This window comes from Saccopteryx leptura, chromosome 7 (assembly GCF_036850995.1).
Source record: "Saccopteryx leptura isolate mSacLep1 chromosome 7, mSacLep1_pri_phased_curated, whole genome shotgun sequence".
Classification (NCBI taxonomy): domain Eukaryota; kingdom Metazoa; phylum Chordata; class Mammalia; order Chiroptera; family Emballonuridae; genus Saccopteryx; species Saccopteryx leptura.
Genome location: NC_089509.1, coordinates 18166033 through 18184808, shown reverse-complemented (window position 1 = coordinate 18184808; position 18776 = coordinate 18166033). Strand labels below are relative to the sequence as shown.

General features: G+C 39.6%; 1 protein-coding gene and 1 pseudogene across 7 annotated transcripts in view; both read left to right on the top strand.

Moving 5' to 3' along the window:
• The window catches only part of MAP3K19 (mitogen-activated protein kinase kinase kinase 19), a 66508-nt gene that overhangs the window by 6472 nt on the left and 41260 nt on the right, over window positions 1–18776 (top strand). For 2 of the 7 annotated variants that reach the window (XM_066346299.1, XM_066346296.1), the window contains exons 1-2: window positions 11030–11240; window positions 13712–13768. The exons of 3 other annotated variants lie outside the window; for them this stretch is intronic. In XM_066346299.1, the coding sequence (XP_066202396.1) occupies window positions 13730–13768 (39 nt within the window). In that variant the 5' untranslated portion in view covers window positions 11030–11240; window positions 13712–13729. Of the gene's footprint in view, window positions 1–11029; window positions 11241–13572; window positions 13769–18776 lie in introns of those variants that run through there. 2 more of the 7 variants (XM_066346294.1, XM_066346293.1) reach the window with 2 other exon arrangements.
• Window positions 5227–6012, top strand: LOC136378382 (isopentenyl-diphosphate Delta-isomerase 1-like; annotated as a pseudogene).

The following is an 18776-nucleotide window of genomic DNA, read 5'->3' as shown; positions in this document are numbered from 1 at the left end:
GTCCCAGGTTCGATTCCCGGCCAGGGCACACAGGAGAGGTGCCCATTTGCTTCTCCACCCCTCCCCTTGTCCTTCCTCTCTGTCTCTCATTTCCCCTCCCGCAGCCGAGGCTCCATTGGAGCAAAGATGGCCTGAGCACTGGGGATGGCTCTGTGGCCTCTGCCCCAGGCACTAGAGTGGCTCTGGATGCAACAGAGCGACGCCCCAGAGGGGCAAAGCATCGCCCCCTGGTGGGCATGCCAGGTGGATCCCGGTCGGGCTCATGCGGTAGTCTGTCTGACTGCCTCCCCTTTCCAGCTTCGGAAAAAATGAAAAAAAAAAAAAAGGGGGAGAGAGTAAACTATTTTAGCCACAGATGATAAATATATGCAAAATCTTAAACCTAATCCTGACCTTGTTTTGTATTGCACTAAGTTCCACTACTTTTACATTAATATTTCCAAATGCTCACTGATCTGTTCTTCATCCCTTTTAACATTAACATCTAATTTATAACTAGACTGGATGAACTGATTTTCATCTCAACTGCTTCTGCTATATCGCTGCAATTAATCTTCTATTTTCCATTTATCTCTTGCATCTATCCATTTGCATATGTAGCATCCACCGGGTACGAGAACAAACGTCGGAGACTTTCAGGAGTTAAGATGTTACTTTATTGGCCAGTTTAACCTGCGCAGGGGCAAACTCCGAAGATGTCCGGAGACACCATGCTCACAAGGAGCTGCAAACGGAAGCCATGCCTGGCGCTTACAGCCAGGTCCTTATATATCCTAAGTGAGCAAGCATAGACAGAAGCAGATGTGGCAGTTTAGCTATTGGCTAGGGAGGTCGCACGCAGCATAGCAACAGGGGCCGGCATAGCAACAGGGGCCGGTTTTAGCTTAGTGGCGAATTTCAAACATAAACTTCTGATAAGGGTCTCTGACCTTCTTTGTTCTCAGCCTCACAGGGGCCCTATCAGCACTCCCTGTTCCTTCAATAGTTATACTCTTGGCAGTCCCAGCATATCAGTACTCCCTGAATCTAACAGCATACAGCAATATACTGCCCAGCAGGAGATATTTAAATCACCATCACCAGAAGTGGGAATCATATTTTAAATGTTCAAGTACTATATAAGTAATAGGAATTTCTTCTCATCACAGAAAGTTCAAATCATGTGCATAAAAGAACTAGCCTGCTTTACTGTCTTTTCAATTTCCTTCTTCCCAAGATAAAATCACTAATACCTGTTAAATGTGAATTTTTCCAGACTCTTTCCTATGCTTTCACATACTATTTATATAGATAAAATATATAGTTTTACCCTTTTAAAATCATTTTTGCACAAACAAAACTGTCTAGACTTAACATGTGCCAAGCATTCTTCCAAGTACTTTACTCATATTAACTCCTTTAATTCTTACAATTACCCTATGAAGTAGATACTATTCTTTTTTACATATTTAAAAATATTTTATTGATTGATTTTAGAAAGAGAAGAAGAGGTAGAGAGATAGGAAGTTAGAAACATTGATGTATTGTTCCATGTATTTAGACATCCATTGGTTGATTCTTGTATGTGCCCTGACCAGGGATGGAACCCACAACCCTGACATAGCTGGGACTAAGCTCCAACCAACTGAGCTGCCCAACAGGGACAGCAGGTACTATTCCTGTCATACATCTTTACATTACAGATGAACCTAAGGCAGAAAGAGCACAGGTAACTTGGCCAAATCACACACTTAGGAAGTGGTAAATCTGGCTCCTGAATCTTCTCATCATACCGAGACAGGCTAAGCCTCTCATAAACAGATGGGAAAATCTTTCAGTTTTCTTAAACTTCTCCTAGATAAGTTAAAATATCTTTTTAGGCAATCCTTAAAGAGCTCTGCTCTGCACCTGTACCTGTCAATACAAGCCAAAGGCGTGACTCTGGAAAGCAAAGACTTCTGCTGTGCACCTGGGTGGAGAACCAGGCCTGTCTAAGCCAGACGCACAGCAGCTCGGGAGTCATGCTGTGTGTCCTGGATGCTCCCTTGGTGCATCAAGCTCCCTCCAGTGCTCCTTTTCTCCACCTTGTTTTCAGTAAGCCTCTTATTTTGAATCTGTATTGACTCCTCTCCTGATTTGGGAGTGGGGAGAAGAACCCTTTCACCGGTGACAATATCAATATCGTAGCACTGTATCTGCATTATTCAGCACTTGGTTCTTTTACTGAACTCTATGACTTAGTGCCCATTTAGGACATGATCTAAAGCTTTTTTGACCTTTTTTACACTGCTGCACAGCGTTCCATAATACAAAGTATAGATGACTAATTTTTATTTAATTGTCCCCTATGGGTTGACATGTAGATTTACTTTTTAAAGCTATTAACACATTCTTAAATGGGTGATAAGTATAAAGAAGTTCATTACATTATATTGTTTACTTTGCATGTTTAAAATTTTCCATGATAAAAGTATTCTAAAAAAAAATACAAGGGTAAAAATTTATTATGCCAGCACGTTTTGTGATCATGTAAGAGAATTACTTTATGATGAATACTGAAAAATGGAAATGCTGGATTGAATAGCATGTGCATTTTCAAATGTACTGTAATAGAAGCAGACTGCAATGCCCAAAAAGAGCATTCCTAATTTACATACCCTCTTAATACAAGATAAATGTAGCCATTTTCCCGCACACTTAATATTATCAATCTTTTAAATTTATGCCAATATGCTGAACAAAAATGGGTTAATTTGCATTTCCTTGATCCTTGGTGAAGTTAAACAATTTTACATGTGTTTGTTGGCCATTCATATTTCTCTCCTATAAGGTGATTTCAAATCTTCCATTTGTTCTTCTGTGAGATTGCAAGAATCTGTGTTTTTATAAAGTCTCTTCAGATGAAGCTGATGTCAACCACATTTGCTTGCCAAGGTTTTAAGGGTTGTCATTTTTGGCTCCACTTTATAACATTGGCAATGTCCCTGCTCACGTTCTCTTTGTGAGTTGCAGAACACCTTATTTAATAACCCCTCCCCCCCACCTGCCCGCTTCAGTCACAGAAAATCCGATCTCTCTCTAGGCTACTATACCTCTTGGATCTTAATAATCCCTTTGTCTCCCTTCTCAGGCTACTAAAATGCCCAATTTATCTTCTTTCCTTTCCTCCATCTCCCTCCCCAATCCCTCCATCACCTTTTAGGTGGAAAAGAAGAAATTTGAAACAAAATGTTCCTAGGAAGGTTGCGTTCCTTAAAAGCAACCAGCCCTTTCACGATCTCCCTGGAAAAGCTTGCACCTTTTCCTGCAGCTGTGCTGCAAGGGACAAACACATTGAGCTGAACATGCAGAAGGTGCAGCTCACATTCAAACCCCTGCTGCCTCAGCAGAAACGCCCTTTTTATAACTTTTAAATCCTTGAATCCTGTCCTACTCAATATCTTTGAATTGCCCAGGCATTCCAAAATTATTCGTAGCGTATTCTGACATCTAGCATTGGATTTAAATCTTTAATTGTCCTTTCTTTCCGGCTCCTCTCCAGCATCTCACTTGATACTATTGTTTCCTTAAACTATATCTCTGCCTCTCTACCTAGCCAGCATGTAATAACAACAGCTCTACTGAGAACGCGAGCTTTTCCTCTAGTAAGCAAAATGCTATTGCATAAAATTCTCCACTGTTTTTGAGCTTTTCCAGGCATATATTCAGTTCTAGAAACATTCTCCAAGAATCTTCTGTTTGTCAAAATACATAAACACAACACGGGAAACAAAATAATTAAAACGCATTCCTTGTCTTCCAGACACTAGAATCTACTGAAGTGATAAAATAACTTTACAACGAGACTGGTTCTGTTACATGTCATAATACAAGTATGAAATGACATGGGAATAGAGTGGAGTGGAGGGGAGTATACTCCATCAGAGAGCATAGTGGAGCCAGCAGGTACTGAAGTCCTCAGGATTATGGCTGAATAAGGTCAAGCTTTTAAATGTGGTGACCACCAGAAGAAGGATTAATCACTGTGTGATTTCTCATTCTTTAGTTTTCTTGTGTAAACAAAGTTGTTTTTCTTACCTAATGTTTTGGAATCCTTGGTTTTTAGAATCAGAGGGGATTTCTGAAATCATACTATATATAACACTTTCATTGTATTAATGGGGAAACTAAACCCAAGTCACGTAGCCAGATAACATTGAGGATGAGAGCTCAGGAATTCTAACTCCTATTCTAGGGCTCATTGTGCCCCAAAACAATTTATTTGTTTATTATTTTAACTTCTCTGCTCTTGTGTCTCTTGAAATATCAGTCTAATATCAAGGGTCTCACAGGCATGTTTCGAAGATAATTGTATACAGTAGTTGAACTTGTGTGTGTGTGTTGTGTGTGTGTGTGTGTTTAACACAAAGGATTATATTATCAAATCAGATTCACACAAATTAGATATCTTATCCAGTATCAAACGTTAGGAATAATTTCAAGAATATAATCAATCAACAGAAACAAGCAAAGGAGGGAGAGGTCTGAGACACTGAGGGTGAGTCACAGAGCCTTCCTTCCCACAAAGACATATGCTGTTCTGAAGCATTTTCATTTGTAGTTATATAGCTGAATAGTTTATGTGACATTTTACAGAAAGCCGTTCTCCTTAAATCCATAGGTTGACCGTAAGCAATCCTCAGGTAGGAATATCCTGCAAAGAGCATTCCATAGATAAGGACTCTCCTCCTAGCAAATAACATCGCATACTTTCCAGGAGGTCCAGTTATCAACATGTTTCCAATACTGGGCACCTACCTTCTTTCTTGGGCTGAGAGAATCTTGACCTCCTCCTCCTCAGTAATGGAAGAGAAATGGACCACAGGCCCACTGCCTTAACTCCTTCCCCAAAATGTATATATTCAATACAAAGTAAATAAGCTCCACATATATACATCTATAACACTTCCAGATACTCCACCATAGCAAAGAGGGGTAAAAAACAAACTTGTTATATTCCATATTTAGCTGTGGGAGATGGGCAAGGGAGATGGAAATGTCAGAATGTGGGTTCTGGAGCATCTTTAATCGAAATCTAGAAATATAAAAATGCTATCCCAAACAGTTTCTTTAGGCCAAACAAGTAATAGAAACCTCAGGAAGGCAACCACATGTGAAGTCCTTTATTTCACTCTGCCTTGGTTATCATGAAAATAGACTCACAAGAATGTCCTTCAGGGCGATTGGGCGCGCGCAGCGTGGGCCTGGACGGTGGGGCAGGGCACACGGGAGGCGTGGGCCGCGGGCCGGCTCCCCACTGGAGTTCGGCGCTTCAGGATTCTGGGACAGATCAGACAGTCTGTAATGATGCCTGAAATCAACACCGATAATCTCGATAAGCTCCTGGCAGAGATGTGCATTCTTATTGATGAAAATGATAATAAAATTGGGGCTGAGACCAAAAAGAATTGTCATCTGAATGAAAACATTGAGAAAGGGTTATTGCATCGAGCTTTTAGTGTTTTCCTATTTAACACTGAAAATTAGCTCCTGCTACAACAGAGATCAGATGCTAAAATTACCTTCCCAGGTTATTTCACCAATACTTGTTGTAGTCATCCCTTAAGTAACCCAGGGGAGCTTGAAGAAAATGATGCGATTGGAGTAAGGCAAGCAGCACAGAGGCGTTCACAGGCTGAATTGGGAATTCCCATGGAACAGGTTCCTCCAGAAGAAATTAATTATCTGACCCGAATTCACTACAAGGCTCGGTCTGATAGCATGTGAGGAGAACATGAAATAGATTACATTTTGTTTGTGAGGAAGAACGTGACTTTGAATCCGGACCCCAATGAGATTAAAAGCTGTTACTACGTGTCAAAGGAAGAAGTGAACTGCTGAAAAAGGCAGCCAGTGGTGAAATTAAGATAACTCCATGGTTTCAAAGTATTGCAGAGACTTTTCTCTTTAAATGGTGGGATAACTTAAATCATTTGAATCAGTTTGTTGACCATGAGAAAATACACAGAATGTAAATATACTAAAAAATTTCTCTACTTAGTAACTAACTTTAAATGATTCTTTAAAAATTTAGTTCCGCATTAGAACTTCCCTTGGCTACATTGGCTACATTGATACTTTACAACCAGAATTTATATGGAAAAGACAACTGACTTCTTAATCTTGTATCACATACCCCATATATATGCACTGCTGTTTGTAAAGGACATTTATGAGGTTATTTTTAAAAAATGAGAGCAAGTTAATTTAGCCTGTCTAAACACATGGTCCTGACAAATTTGAACAAATAAGTGAAGCTCTTCATTTTCAAAGTGTTGTGATACGCATTTTCAGAGTGCTTGTAGAACCCTTTACTTGCCAGCTACTTTGCATATCACTAAATTTTTATCGTACCGAAAAATGTGCAACAGAAACTGTTTACTTAGCTACTTCAAAACAGCTGAACTTTCCATATTAAAATATTAAACTAGGGGATGCAGATGCAAGGTAATTAAATGCTGTATGTCCTGATTTCTATCAAAGTCTGTTTTCTCAGAATTAGAGGGGACAGAAAGGCTATTAAATGGAAATTGGATCATACTCTCCCACAGGCTTTCTTGCCACTGGTTCTGTTGGTGTTTCAGCTGGCTAATTCTTTGTTTTGGGGGTTCATCCTGTGCATTAAAGGATGTCTAGCAGCATCCCTGGGTTCTACCTATTATATGCCGTCAGTACCCCCCCCCCCCATCACCGTCACAGTGACTACGGAGATGCCGACTGTGTGCTGGAAGGCGGAGTAGCTCCTGTTGATAACCACTGTTCTACAAAGCCATGCCATATTGCGGGGAGGAGAGAATTAACAAACAGGTTAATGTTAGTGTTCAATGGAGTTGGGGCATGGAATATGTGAATATTAATATTTAAATTGTACCGTGATTAATGCACTTTTATTTAAAACACTTGCATAGATTTCTCAGATTTGAAATCTCAAGACAGCTTTACTGTCCTTGAATGCTATGTAATTGTTTTAAAAATTATTCAAAAAAAAAAAAAAAAAAGAATGTCCTTCAAACAAGAGCACTCTTAGAGTCATTTATTTATATAATGTTTGCCTTCATAGCTTTCACTCATTGGTAGGTACTCATGGCAAACCAAGTAAGTACCAATTGCTTTTACATTCACCTCTGGCTTGCACGCTACAGAATGTTCTCTATAGAGCCATTCTCTGTAGAACATTCTGTAGGGTAAGATCTTTAAAAATAAAACCAACAATCGCCCCTGTTACTCCCTTGAGTAAAATGCTCAGATGGTTTCATATTGAGCTTGGAATAAAATCTCACTCATTATTGCACCTAAGAGCACCTTCAAAATCGGGCCCCTGAATGCTTTCCATCCTCAGTTCTAACACCTTCCCCAACCTCCTTCTTTCTGTAACTTGAATATGTTATGTTTATATACAAATTAAGACCTTTGTACCAGCTATCCCTCCTGCCTAGAATGCTCTGCCTCCAACTGGCTACTATTTTTCATTCAAGTAACAGGTCAGTGTCACCTGGAAGGAAGATCTATGAGCACACAATCTAATAAGGTTCCCTCTTAGCCACACTGCCAGCCTCTATCACTTTAATTTTCTCCATAACATTTGTAATAATTTGATGTTACCTTGATTATTTATCTGCTTATCTATCTTGTTGATCTGATATTTTTCCAGTGCTCAGAAGAATACTTGGCACAGAGAAGACTTTCAAAATACAATGTTGACTGAATGCATGGTGAGGCCCCTTTCTCCTTCAGGTGCACTTTCAGGTCATCTCATCTTACTTATCTATGTATAGACGATGCACAAGGATTTGGAAATTACATAACACATTTAAAAGAAACCCAGAGATCATCAGAGAAATGTGAAAATATTTTGAAGAAAATGACAATAAAAATACAACATGTCAACATTTGTGGTATACAGCAAAAGTGGTGCTTAGAAGGAAATACATGGCCTTATATTAGAAAGAAAAAAGATCCCAAACCATTGACCTTTAAAGGTGTTTTGCCTCAAATGTTCCTCTCCTCCTCTCTGCATCTCAATAAATGATACCTTCATCTTTTCAATTGCCAAATTAAAGTCTTCCTGATCCTTTCCTATATCCCTCACTTCCTAATTTCAATCCTCTCAGCATATCCTCTTAATTCCATTTCTATAATACATGTCAAATTGTTTAATTTAGAATTGGGACAGACACAACCACTTACAAAACAAACTGTCCCCTGACTCATGAAACAGATAAACTGTACCAAACCATGATGTGCAAAACAAATGGTCTAAGCTTAATTTAGAGCCATATGTTCCAAAACAAGTGTACAGTTGTAGTAATATATTATATAGCTTCACATGTTCTAAGGAGAAAGCCACTGACTGTGCTAGCAATCCACCTGGTTTTCAAATTTCCTGCCTAAACCACCCTATGCCTAGTGTGTCTCCTGTGGAATTAATGATTGCTATGACTTCTTGATAATTAACTTCTTTATCATTATGAAACATTTCTCTTTATCTCTGGTAATACTCTTTGTCATAAAGTCTATTTTATCTGATACTAATACAGCCACTCTGACTTCTTTAAATTGATTTTTATCTGGTACATCTTCACCATCTGTTACCTTTTAAGCTAGCCATGTCTTTATATTTAAGACATATCCATTATTCACAGTAGATATTTTTTGAGTCTTCTTTTTAAATCCATTCTAACAATATCTACCTTTTAGTTATAATTAATGTAATTATTTACATGATTTAATTTTTGTCTACTATCTTGTATTGTCTCATCTATTCTGTTTCTTTTTAGCTCTTTCTTTGGTGAGTTCATAATTTTAAATGATCTCTTGGCTTTTTAGTTCTATCTCTGAGGTTTATTAACTTTAGTGGTTGCTCTAGGAATAAAAATATTTATCCTTAACTTTTCACTGTTTACTTATGGTTAATACACAGTACTGTATCACTTCTTATTAAATATTAGAGCCTTCCAACCACTGAAGTTCAATTACCTTGTCAGTTTCCTTATTTTTTTAATGAGGTGATATTGACATATAACCCCCCCCCCCTTTTTTTTTTTTTTTTTTTTTTTTTCTTTTTTTTTGTTGTATTTTTCTGAAGCTGGAAACGGGGAGAGACAGTCAGACAGACTCCCGCATGTGCCTGACCAGGATCCACCCGGCACGCCCACCAGGGGCGATGCTCTGCCCACCAGGGGGCGATGCTCTGCCCCTCCGGGGCGTCTCTCTGCCTCGACCAGAGCCACTCTAGCGCCTGGGGCAGAGGCCAAGGAGCCATCCCCAGCGCCCGGGCCATCTTTGCTCCAATGGAGCCTTGGCTGCGGGAGGGGAAGAGAGAGACAGAGAGGAAGGAGGGGGGGGGGTGGAGAAGCAAATGGGCGCTTCTCCTATGTGCCCTGGCTGGGAATCGAACCCGGGTCCCCCGCACGCCAGGCCGACGCTCTACCGCTGAGCCAACCAGCCAGGGCCGACATATAACCCCTTTTAAAAACATCTTCACCCACATATTTACTGTTTGTGTTGCCCTCCACTCCTTCCTACAGGTACAGGTTTCTGTCTGGTATAATTTTGCTTCACGCTAAAGAACGTCCTTAGCACATTCTATAGTGCCAGTTGATTAGAGACAAATCCTTTATGTTTTTTTTAATGTAAAAATGTCTTCCATTCGATGTTCTTTAATTAAAAACATTATTAATAGCTTATCAGTTATACTTGATATAAGTTTACTGAGCAAAAGGACTGCAATCTAAGAGGTGCAGGTTCAGGTAACAAACCACACTGAGCTCCAGGGAGAAGAAAGAAAGGGAGGGTTTATAAAAGCCAAAACCACAAAATGTAACTCTTTCATCAGAGGAAGGATTTCTGGCTAGGTGAACAGGGATTGGTTAGTTCTAATATGCAAATGTGGGGCAGTTGTCCCGAGATGTTTATGGCTGGGCTTTGAGCTGAGTTTAACAATGGGGTTAGCAACTTCATAGCAGCTCTGAGAACTGAGACACAAGATTTGCAACAGGCTGCCTAGGCCCCACTTCCTTCATAGCCTCTTGACTCTATTTTAAGTGACTCTCTTAGTAATGCTTATTCTATCTTACTTATATATTTTTATTATCAACCTGAAATTTTTAGACTAAAATATTTTTTTATTATTTAAAAATATCTTTTATTTATTGATTTGAGAGAGAAACATTGATTTGTTGTTCCTCTTATTTATGCATTCACTGATTGATTCTTGTATGTGTCCTGACCAGGTATTGAACCTACAACCTCGGCATATTCGAACTGCACACTACCCAACTGAGCAACCCACCAGGGTATTATAAACATTTAATAAATATTAACTGTTGTTATGATAAAATATTTATACCATGTTCAGTTGAGTATATATAACATTAAGTGAATCGTTAGAAGAGAACCCCCTGCACCCTTCATTAAAGTGCCAGGAAAAAAATAGCAGCAAACAAATGCCAGGAAGCCTTATGTTTTAGAGTGCCTGAGTATACTTTTTTCTGCGTATGTTTCTGTAGTCTAGAATTTAAAGTCACATACCGTGGGTTTATTTATTTATTACTCACAAAAGTGCAGTCCATTTACTGAAGTGCTTGAAAATATCACAAGTGTAGTCAAGAAACATGTTCTAATGTAAGAAGTTCCATTCACTGGTACTTTCTTAACCATAACTCTAAGAATACAACGAGTTTGGAGGTAATCTATTGGGTTCTCACTCGGTAAGATTCGGATTTGGAAAGAGGTTCTTCTGGCCCATTGCTGCAATTACAATGGCTTTCCTAAAGAAAAATCTCTGTGGATTGGTGCCAACCATGGATCCAACTCTTTTAAGTACTTAAACAGCAACTTTGAGGCGTGTACAATATTTGCTTTCCTTCCTGGGTGAGATTATCCTGCTTTCAATTCTTCAAGCTAAATAAATGCACAGTGGGTGGTTGCCTGGGTGACAGCTTGTAAACTAAGCAGTCACTTTGCAGCTAGCTGAAGGGTTTGTGCAAAGCAGGACCAACTTTAAATATATTTTAGAAGTACTTTGAGCTGTGTAATACTGGAAAAACATCAAAGGAAAAAAAATCTAAACCTATGCTAGTTTTAAATGGATCCCTTGTTGAAGTGTGGCTTGACAGCTGTCCCAGAAATCAGTCCTACGGTGAATTAGGATGATGTTGACTGTGGCTTGCCTAGCTGTTTCTTCAGCTGTGTACCAACTCCCTCAGCAAAACACACCATAGGTAAGTCTAATCTCCATTTTGTGTAACATTTTAGATAATACCATGTGTTGTAACTTTTTTTCCCCTAAAGGGTGTCCTATAAGAGAAATATTAGATAAACAGAGAAAACTGTGTCCTAATCTCAAATAATTATATCTTATAATAAACCATTTTTGACTTTTCCAATCAATATTGAGACAATCCTTTCTAATCTTTTATGCAAATACCTCTGGACCATAGACTAATCTAATAAGGACAAGAAAAATATATAAAACTGCTTCCAGTCAATTATACCCAGGGAACAATCTTTTAATCATCAAAATATGTGTTGATGTTATATGGCATAAACCATCTTGTAACCACTCAGTATTGTAATATGTATTCTTGGCCATATTTTCTCAAAATGAAAGAAGATTCCCATTGCTTTCAGTCTTAATTTCTCAAGATTTCAAATCAAATATACAGTGTAGTAAAAAACATTTTGTTTTACAAATAGATTAACCATGCATACAATTAAACAAAAAAAATGTCTGGGCTTCAATAGAGCCTGACCAGGCGGTGGCGCAGTGGATAGAGCGTCGGACTGGGATGTGGAGGACCCAGGTTTGAGACCCCGAGGTCGCCAGCTTGAGTGCAGGCTCATCTGGCTTGAGCAAGGCTCACCAGCTTGAACTCAAGGGTCACTGGCTCGAGCAAAGGGTCACTCGGTTTGCTGTAGCCCCCCTGGTCAAGGCACACATGAGAAATCAACCAATGAACAACTAAGGAACCACAACAAAGAATTGATGTTTCTCATCTCTCTCCCTTCCTGTCTGTCCCTATCTGACCCTCTCTCTGACACTCTCTGTCTCTCCCACAAGAAAAAAAAAAGGAAAAAAATAGATGTGAAACCAGAAATCTCTGTGGAATGAAATATTATTGCTTAAAAATGATTGATTAAAACAATTCTAAAGAGAAAATTGAGAAAAGTTTTCTTATGAAGAAACTTAAAATGGAAAGGTACAGACCAAAATCACAAGAGGAAACAGAGCTCACTAATAAAAAAAAATGTGGGTCTGTCCATGTGAATTGAGAGAGCGAACTATATACAGGGATACTGCTATGTCAGTCTTGTTTTCTTCCAGTTGCTGAGTATGTGAACAAATGAATGACCAAATAATGACCACATTGCCCAGTATTGTAGTGACTGAATATAATAATTTTTGGGTTGCATTTTATTATAAATCTTACTTTTTATTTTTTATTTAGATGGTAGATACTGCTTGTGAAATTCTCTAATTTAAAAGTTACATTAAAAATTATGCCTGACCAGGCAGTGGTGCAGTGGATAGAATGTTAGCCTGGGATGCAGAGGACCCAGGTTCAAAACCCCAAGGTTGCCATCTTGAGTGCGGAGTTGCTGACTTGAGCGTGGGATCATAGACATGGCTCCATGGTCGCTGGCTTGAGCAAGGGTTCACTCATTCTGCTGTAGCCCCCTGGTCAAGGCACATATGAGAAAGCAGTCAATGAACAACTAAGGTGCTGCAAAGGAGAACTGTTGCTTCTCATCTCTCTCCCTTCGTGTCTGTCTGTTCTTATCTGTCCCTTTCTCTGTCTCTCTTAAAAAAAGAAAAAAATTAAACCACATATGTAATAAAGTCCAGCATAGGGAATATAGTCAATAAATTGTGTGGAAAGCAGAGAGAGTTCCTGTATAAACAGTCTTCTTTCAGCATCAGAGTTGTACTGTGCTAGCTAGAATTATGGAGAATACAAAAGTGAAAGGCATGGAATGTCCCACTATTGAGGAGTTCACAGTATTTTGGGGAAGACTAGGCTTGCAAAAAGGAAATAACTATAGGGATTTTAATAACAACACTAAAGAAAATAAAATCCTACAAGAATATTCACCAACGGAACAAGTCAGCACTTTGTATATAGTATTTCATATCCTCACCAACCATTTGAAAAGGGGAATATCATTTCCATTTTTGAGATGAGGAAATGAAGTTCAGAGAAGTTGAATGACATGCTCAAGTTTACACAGTTCATAATCTGTGGAGGAGGGATTTGAATCCGGGTCTGTTATATTCTTAAACCTTGTGCTTTTTCCTTTCTGGTATTGATTTAGCCTTTCTTCTCCTGTACTATAGAAGATCTTGAAAAGTGATAGTAAAGTTATTGTTGTTCCCAATTTAAAATACATATGTGTGCAGAGAACCAAGATTGGTGAGATTGTGGGGGTTTTCTCCTTTTTCAAATTTGTCTTTAAAATTGTTAAGGAGACAGAGGACCTAAAGATAGACTGTTACATTTGAATCACTCACTGCTTTGTTGTCTCTCATTTAATTAAATAATTTATTTTTTAAAGGCAATTATATGGAATGAGCAAGATGAATAAAAATAAACTAATTCATGATTTCCTGGGAGTAGTTTCAGGAGGTGATGTGGAACTTATCTGTGACCATATTACTAAAGTGCATTCCATCCTTGGAACCCTTGACTTTCAGCATCCTAAGACTGGGAATATGCCTCTCATGATTGCCACAGAAGAAAACCTAACAGAGGTAATGTGGTGTCCGGAGGCCCATGGATCCTCTTTTAGCTAAGGGTTCCAAGATGCCATTTTTGGGAATAGCATTATTGCCCACCTCCATGAAGGAATGTCTGAAGGCACAGAACAGGGGATAGAGGTGAGGGTGGGGGGTAGTGAGGAGCAAATGGAGGGAGAACTAGGAGATCGTAAAGTCTCCATCTTTACTTATTTCCTTACTCAGTCAACAGAATTCTATACTTCATGTTGGATACGAAGTTCGATCAAGCACAGATGTCCCCCAGTTTATGGTTTGGTGGGACCACATAATGGAGCCTGAGTTTTTTTCTTCTTTCCACGCCCCACCCTCAGCCTCATCAGACTTGGAAATTTGTTCCCTCTTCTAACATATGCATCTAATCCTGAATAGGGAGAGAGGAGTAAATAAATAATAGTAAGACCTAAAAGGGCAGAAGATAGTCCTCTTTGTTCTAGCTATATACTGTATCCGGCTAAAGTGCCTGACTTATCTAGGTGCTTAATAAATATGTATTAAATGGTTGAACTGATGAATAATCTATTTGGGTTTAAGGGATCATTTATACCATTGTTTGTCACAAGTTATGAGATTCTTTTTAAGAATGCAAGTGAAAGTGATAACAATATGAGCACTTGGAATTGGGGAGGGTCAGCAAGGGAGGAGATAGAAGGGGAGTAAAAAAAGGTTTAGAATGGGGAAACTGGAGTGAACAATGCAAATTTCACTCAGCTGCACAGGTGGATGCCTCTACAAGTTCTTGGGAATCTAAATGCAGGTGGATCCTTAACCCAGCCTGGCCACTTCAATTAGCCTCTTTTCTAATTCTTAGTTCTTTTTTTCTATCAACTCTTACATATTAATACCTTTTAAACAAATTCTAAAATATTATTGTACATGCTTTTTAAAAAGAAACATATGCACAACTTAAAGAAAAATTAGACTAGCACCCATCGATGTACCCACCACCCAAACCAAAACTGGGAAGACAGCCATGCCTCGAAAGCCCTCTCTATGCTCCTACTGAACTGCAGTCCCCACCCCTCATAATCATTATCTTGAATTTGGGGTTATTTCCTTAGTTTTTCCACTTCTGCATATATTACTAAATAATGCATTGCTTACTTTTCCTGTTTTTGGACTTTATAATACAAACTTGTACTGCATGTGTTTCTCTGTAACTTGCTTCTCTGTAACTTGAAGTGAGATCCACCCACTTCAACACATGTAGCTGTGGGTTTTGTTTGTTTGCTACTATTTAGTATTCCATTTATGCCACAACATATCTTACTTTAGTAGACGGATGGTTTTCATAGTCGTGTTATTGCAAACAGTGATTCTATTTTATATTAGCATTTAACATACTTTGATATCTCCCTTCTGATAACATATTTGGGACAAATAAACAAGTGCCTTCACTACATCCTCCTCCAACTATTTCCACTCTTCTTTCAGACCTCTACACATGCAGGCCTCTGTCTAGAACTATGAAAAATCTGAGATTTTACTCTACTTAGCCAGACACAATTTCTTGGGTTCCTGGCATAAGAAACAAAAACAAGGTGGGGAACAATAGCATTTGCCAGAATATTATCATTTTTACCTCAATTTCCTAATTCTAATAGGATGATAGGAAGAAGACCAGATGACCCCTGCTCATACAGTGAATTGGATTGTAGGAGAGGAATCCTGAATTTGTGGAAGCAAAACCTTTTATAATAGACATTATCGCCTGACCAGGTGGTGGCGCAGTGGATAGAGCGTCAGACTGGGATGCGGAGGACCCAGGTTTGAGACCCCAAGGTCGCCAGCTTGAGCAAGGGCTCATCTGGTTTGAGCAAAGCTCCCCAGCTTGGACCCATGGTCGCTAGCTTGAGCAAGGGGTTACTTGGTCTGCTGTAGCCCCAAGGTCAAGGCACATATGAGAAAGCAATCAATGAACAACTAAGGTGTTGCAACGAAGAACTAATGATTGATGTTTCTCATATCTATAATAGACATTATCAAAATTACTCTTTGCTCCAGAAGGAGATACTATCTCTAAGGCTATTCACTATACAAACTACGCAAACACCACACAAATAAGCTTGATAAGAGTCTGAGACAAAAGCAGTCAGTGCTTCTGTTCATTATCCTTGTAGAAATATAAGAGACTAAGGGAGACTTGCCTCCTAAAAATATCTACCCCTCACTTCTACATTGTCTTGGTTTCTGGTAAATTTTCCCATGAGTACACCACTCTGTTGATCATTCTGACTAATCTGACCAACAAGTGCTGGTATCAAATCCATCAATTTGTCTCATATAACATTCAATTAAAGCTACTATCTAGGAATTCAAGCAACAGAACGAGTCCATACTGCAAGTTAGCCCCATCCATGCCATCCTGGGTCCTGGATCCCCTCCAGCTGAACAAATCCCATAAACCATAGAGTTCTGTCCTAGAAAACGAGATGACTATCTCCTTAAGTTTCTTTAGTGATCGTCCAATTTGGACTGATGCACCAATCCATGTATAGTAGCATGCATTAGCCACTGCAGACTTCACCTTGGCTGCAAAGACATTTCCACAGGGCAATATGAAGAGGTGATAGCTATACACACAATGGGTTGGATTATAAGAGAGGAACCCTGAACTTAGGAAACTGAGTCTTTGATAATAGCCAGTAAGTAGGTCTTCTCAGTGCTCCAAAGAGAGACACTATCTTATTGTCCAAGGTTGTTCACTATACAACCATCTTTAAAAACATAGTCTATGGCCCTGGCCGGTTGGCTCAGCGGTAGAGCGTCGGCCTGGCGTGCAGGAGACCTGGGTTCGATTCCCGGCCAGGGCACATAGGAGAAGCGCCCATTTGCTTCTCCACCCCCCCTTCCTTCCTCTCTGTCTCTCTCTTCCCCTCCCGCAGCGGAGCAAAGATGGCCCGGGCACTGGGGATGGCTCCTTGGCCTCTGCCCTAGGCGCTAGAGTGTCTCTGGTCGTGGCAGAGCGACGCCCCCTGGTGGGCGTGCCGGTGGATCCTGGTCGGGCGCATGCAGGAGTCTGTCTGACTGTCTCTCCCCGTTTCCAGCTTCAGAAAAATACAAAAAAACCATAGTCTAGAACAAAGGCAGTCAGCACCTCTGCTCACAAGACCTTCAGAAACCAAGCTTCTGGAGTTTCTGGAGAAATTGTCTTTCAACAGCCTTTCTAAAGAATGTTCAATGGTCAAGTCTCACTGCCTCCACTTCCTCACTTCTTCCAACTATTTCAGTCTGGCATCTTTTCCTACCACTCTATGAAACTGCTCTGCCAACATGACCTACAATGTTCCTGGTTACTTTCAGCTCTTAGTAGTATTGGACATAAAATTTTCTTGAAATACTTTCTTCCATCAGCTTTCTTCTAGTTTTTTCTCCTGTCTCCCTAGCAACATCTTCCCAGCTGCATTTATTGAGTCTTTCTTCCCATCCATTAAGTGTTGGTATTCCTCAGTAATGTGGGGATGGCTCCCAATTCTGTAACTCATCCCACATCTCTCACCTGAATTACTGTATGGATAATATGTTGAGCTTCCAACTGCATATCTACACTTATACGTAACACATCTCAAACATAGTATGTTCAATTATCGTCACTTTCTCCCCCAATCTAATCCTCCTGAGGAACACCAGCACCAGTGCTCCTTATTTTAATAAACTGCATCACCATTGATTTATCTAAAATCATTCACTCATTCATAAAATATTTATTCATGTGATAAGGTCTCTTGCCCTTATGAACTTGAACTGTAATGAAGGAAAAACACAATAAATAAGGAAATAAAAGTCACTTAATTGAATTAAAAATCGCAGATTGGTTTGAAGTAACCAATAAGGTCAATCCTCTTTTGTAAAGGTGGTCATCTGTTTTCTTCATTCTTGGGGCCTCAACTCTAAGAACAGTTCTTGATATATAGTGTGTCCGTAAAGTCATGGTGCACTTTTGACCGGTCACAGGAAAGCAACAAAAGATGATAGAAATGTGAAATCTGCACCAAATAAAAGGAAAACCCTCCCAGTTTCTGTAGGATGATGTGGCAGCATGTGCGCATGCGCAGATGATAATGTAACACCGTGTATACAGCGGAGCAGCCCACGGCCATGCCAGTCGAGATGTGGATGGTACAGAGCAGGGGTCCCCAAACTATGGCCCGCGGGCCACATGCGGCCCCCTGAGTCCATTTATCCGGCCCCCACTGCACTTCCAGAAGGGGCACCTCTTTCATTGGTGGTCAGTGAGAGGAGCATAGTTCCCATTGAAATACTGGTCAGTTTGTTGATTTAAATTTACTTGTTCTTTATTTTAAATATTGTATTTGCTCCCATTTTGTTTTTTTACTTTAAAATAAGATTTGTGCAGTGTGCATAGGGATTTGTTCATAGTTTTTTTTATAGTCCGGCCCTCCAACGGTCTGAAGGACAGTAAATTGGCACCCTGTGTAAAAAGTTTGGGGACCCCTGGTACAGAGGAAAGTTCAGTATGTTCTGTGGCTCGCTAAATTCAAATCTGTGACCAAAGTGCAACGTGAATATCGGCACATTTATAACGAAGTGCCACCACATAGGAGTAACATTACTCGGTGGGATAAGCAGTTGAAGGAAACCGGCAGTTTGGTGGAGAAACCCCGTTCTGGTAGGCCATCTGTCAGTGACGAGTCTGTAGAGGCTCTATGGGATAGCTACCTAAGGAGCCCTAAAAAATCTGTGCGTGAGCCCACGTCGAAGTGCACTGAATAGGTATGAAACTGGGAGAGTTTTCCTTTTATTTGGTGCAGATTTCACATTTCTATCGTCTTTTGTTGCTTTCCTGTGACCGGTCAAAAGTGCACCATGATTTCACCTTTTGAATAGAGTTTATTTTTTTCCTAGGAATACTTAAAATATTCAATAATCTATAAGCCTGAATTTTTAGGTTTGATATCCTGAACTATAGATGATACTAAATGAACTTGAATGGTTTAAGTGGGTTTAATATATAATACTCATA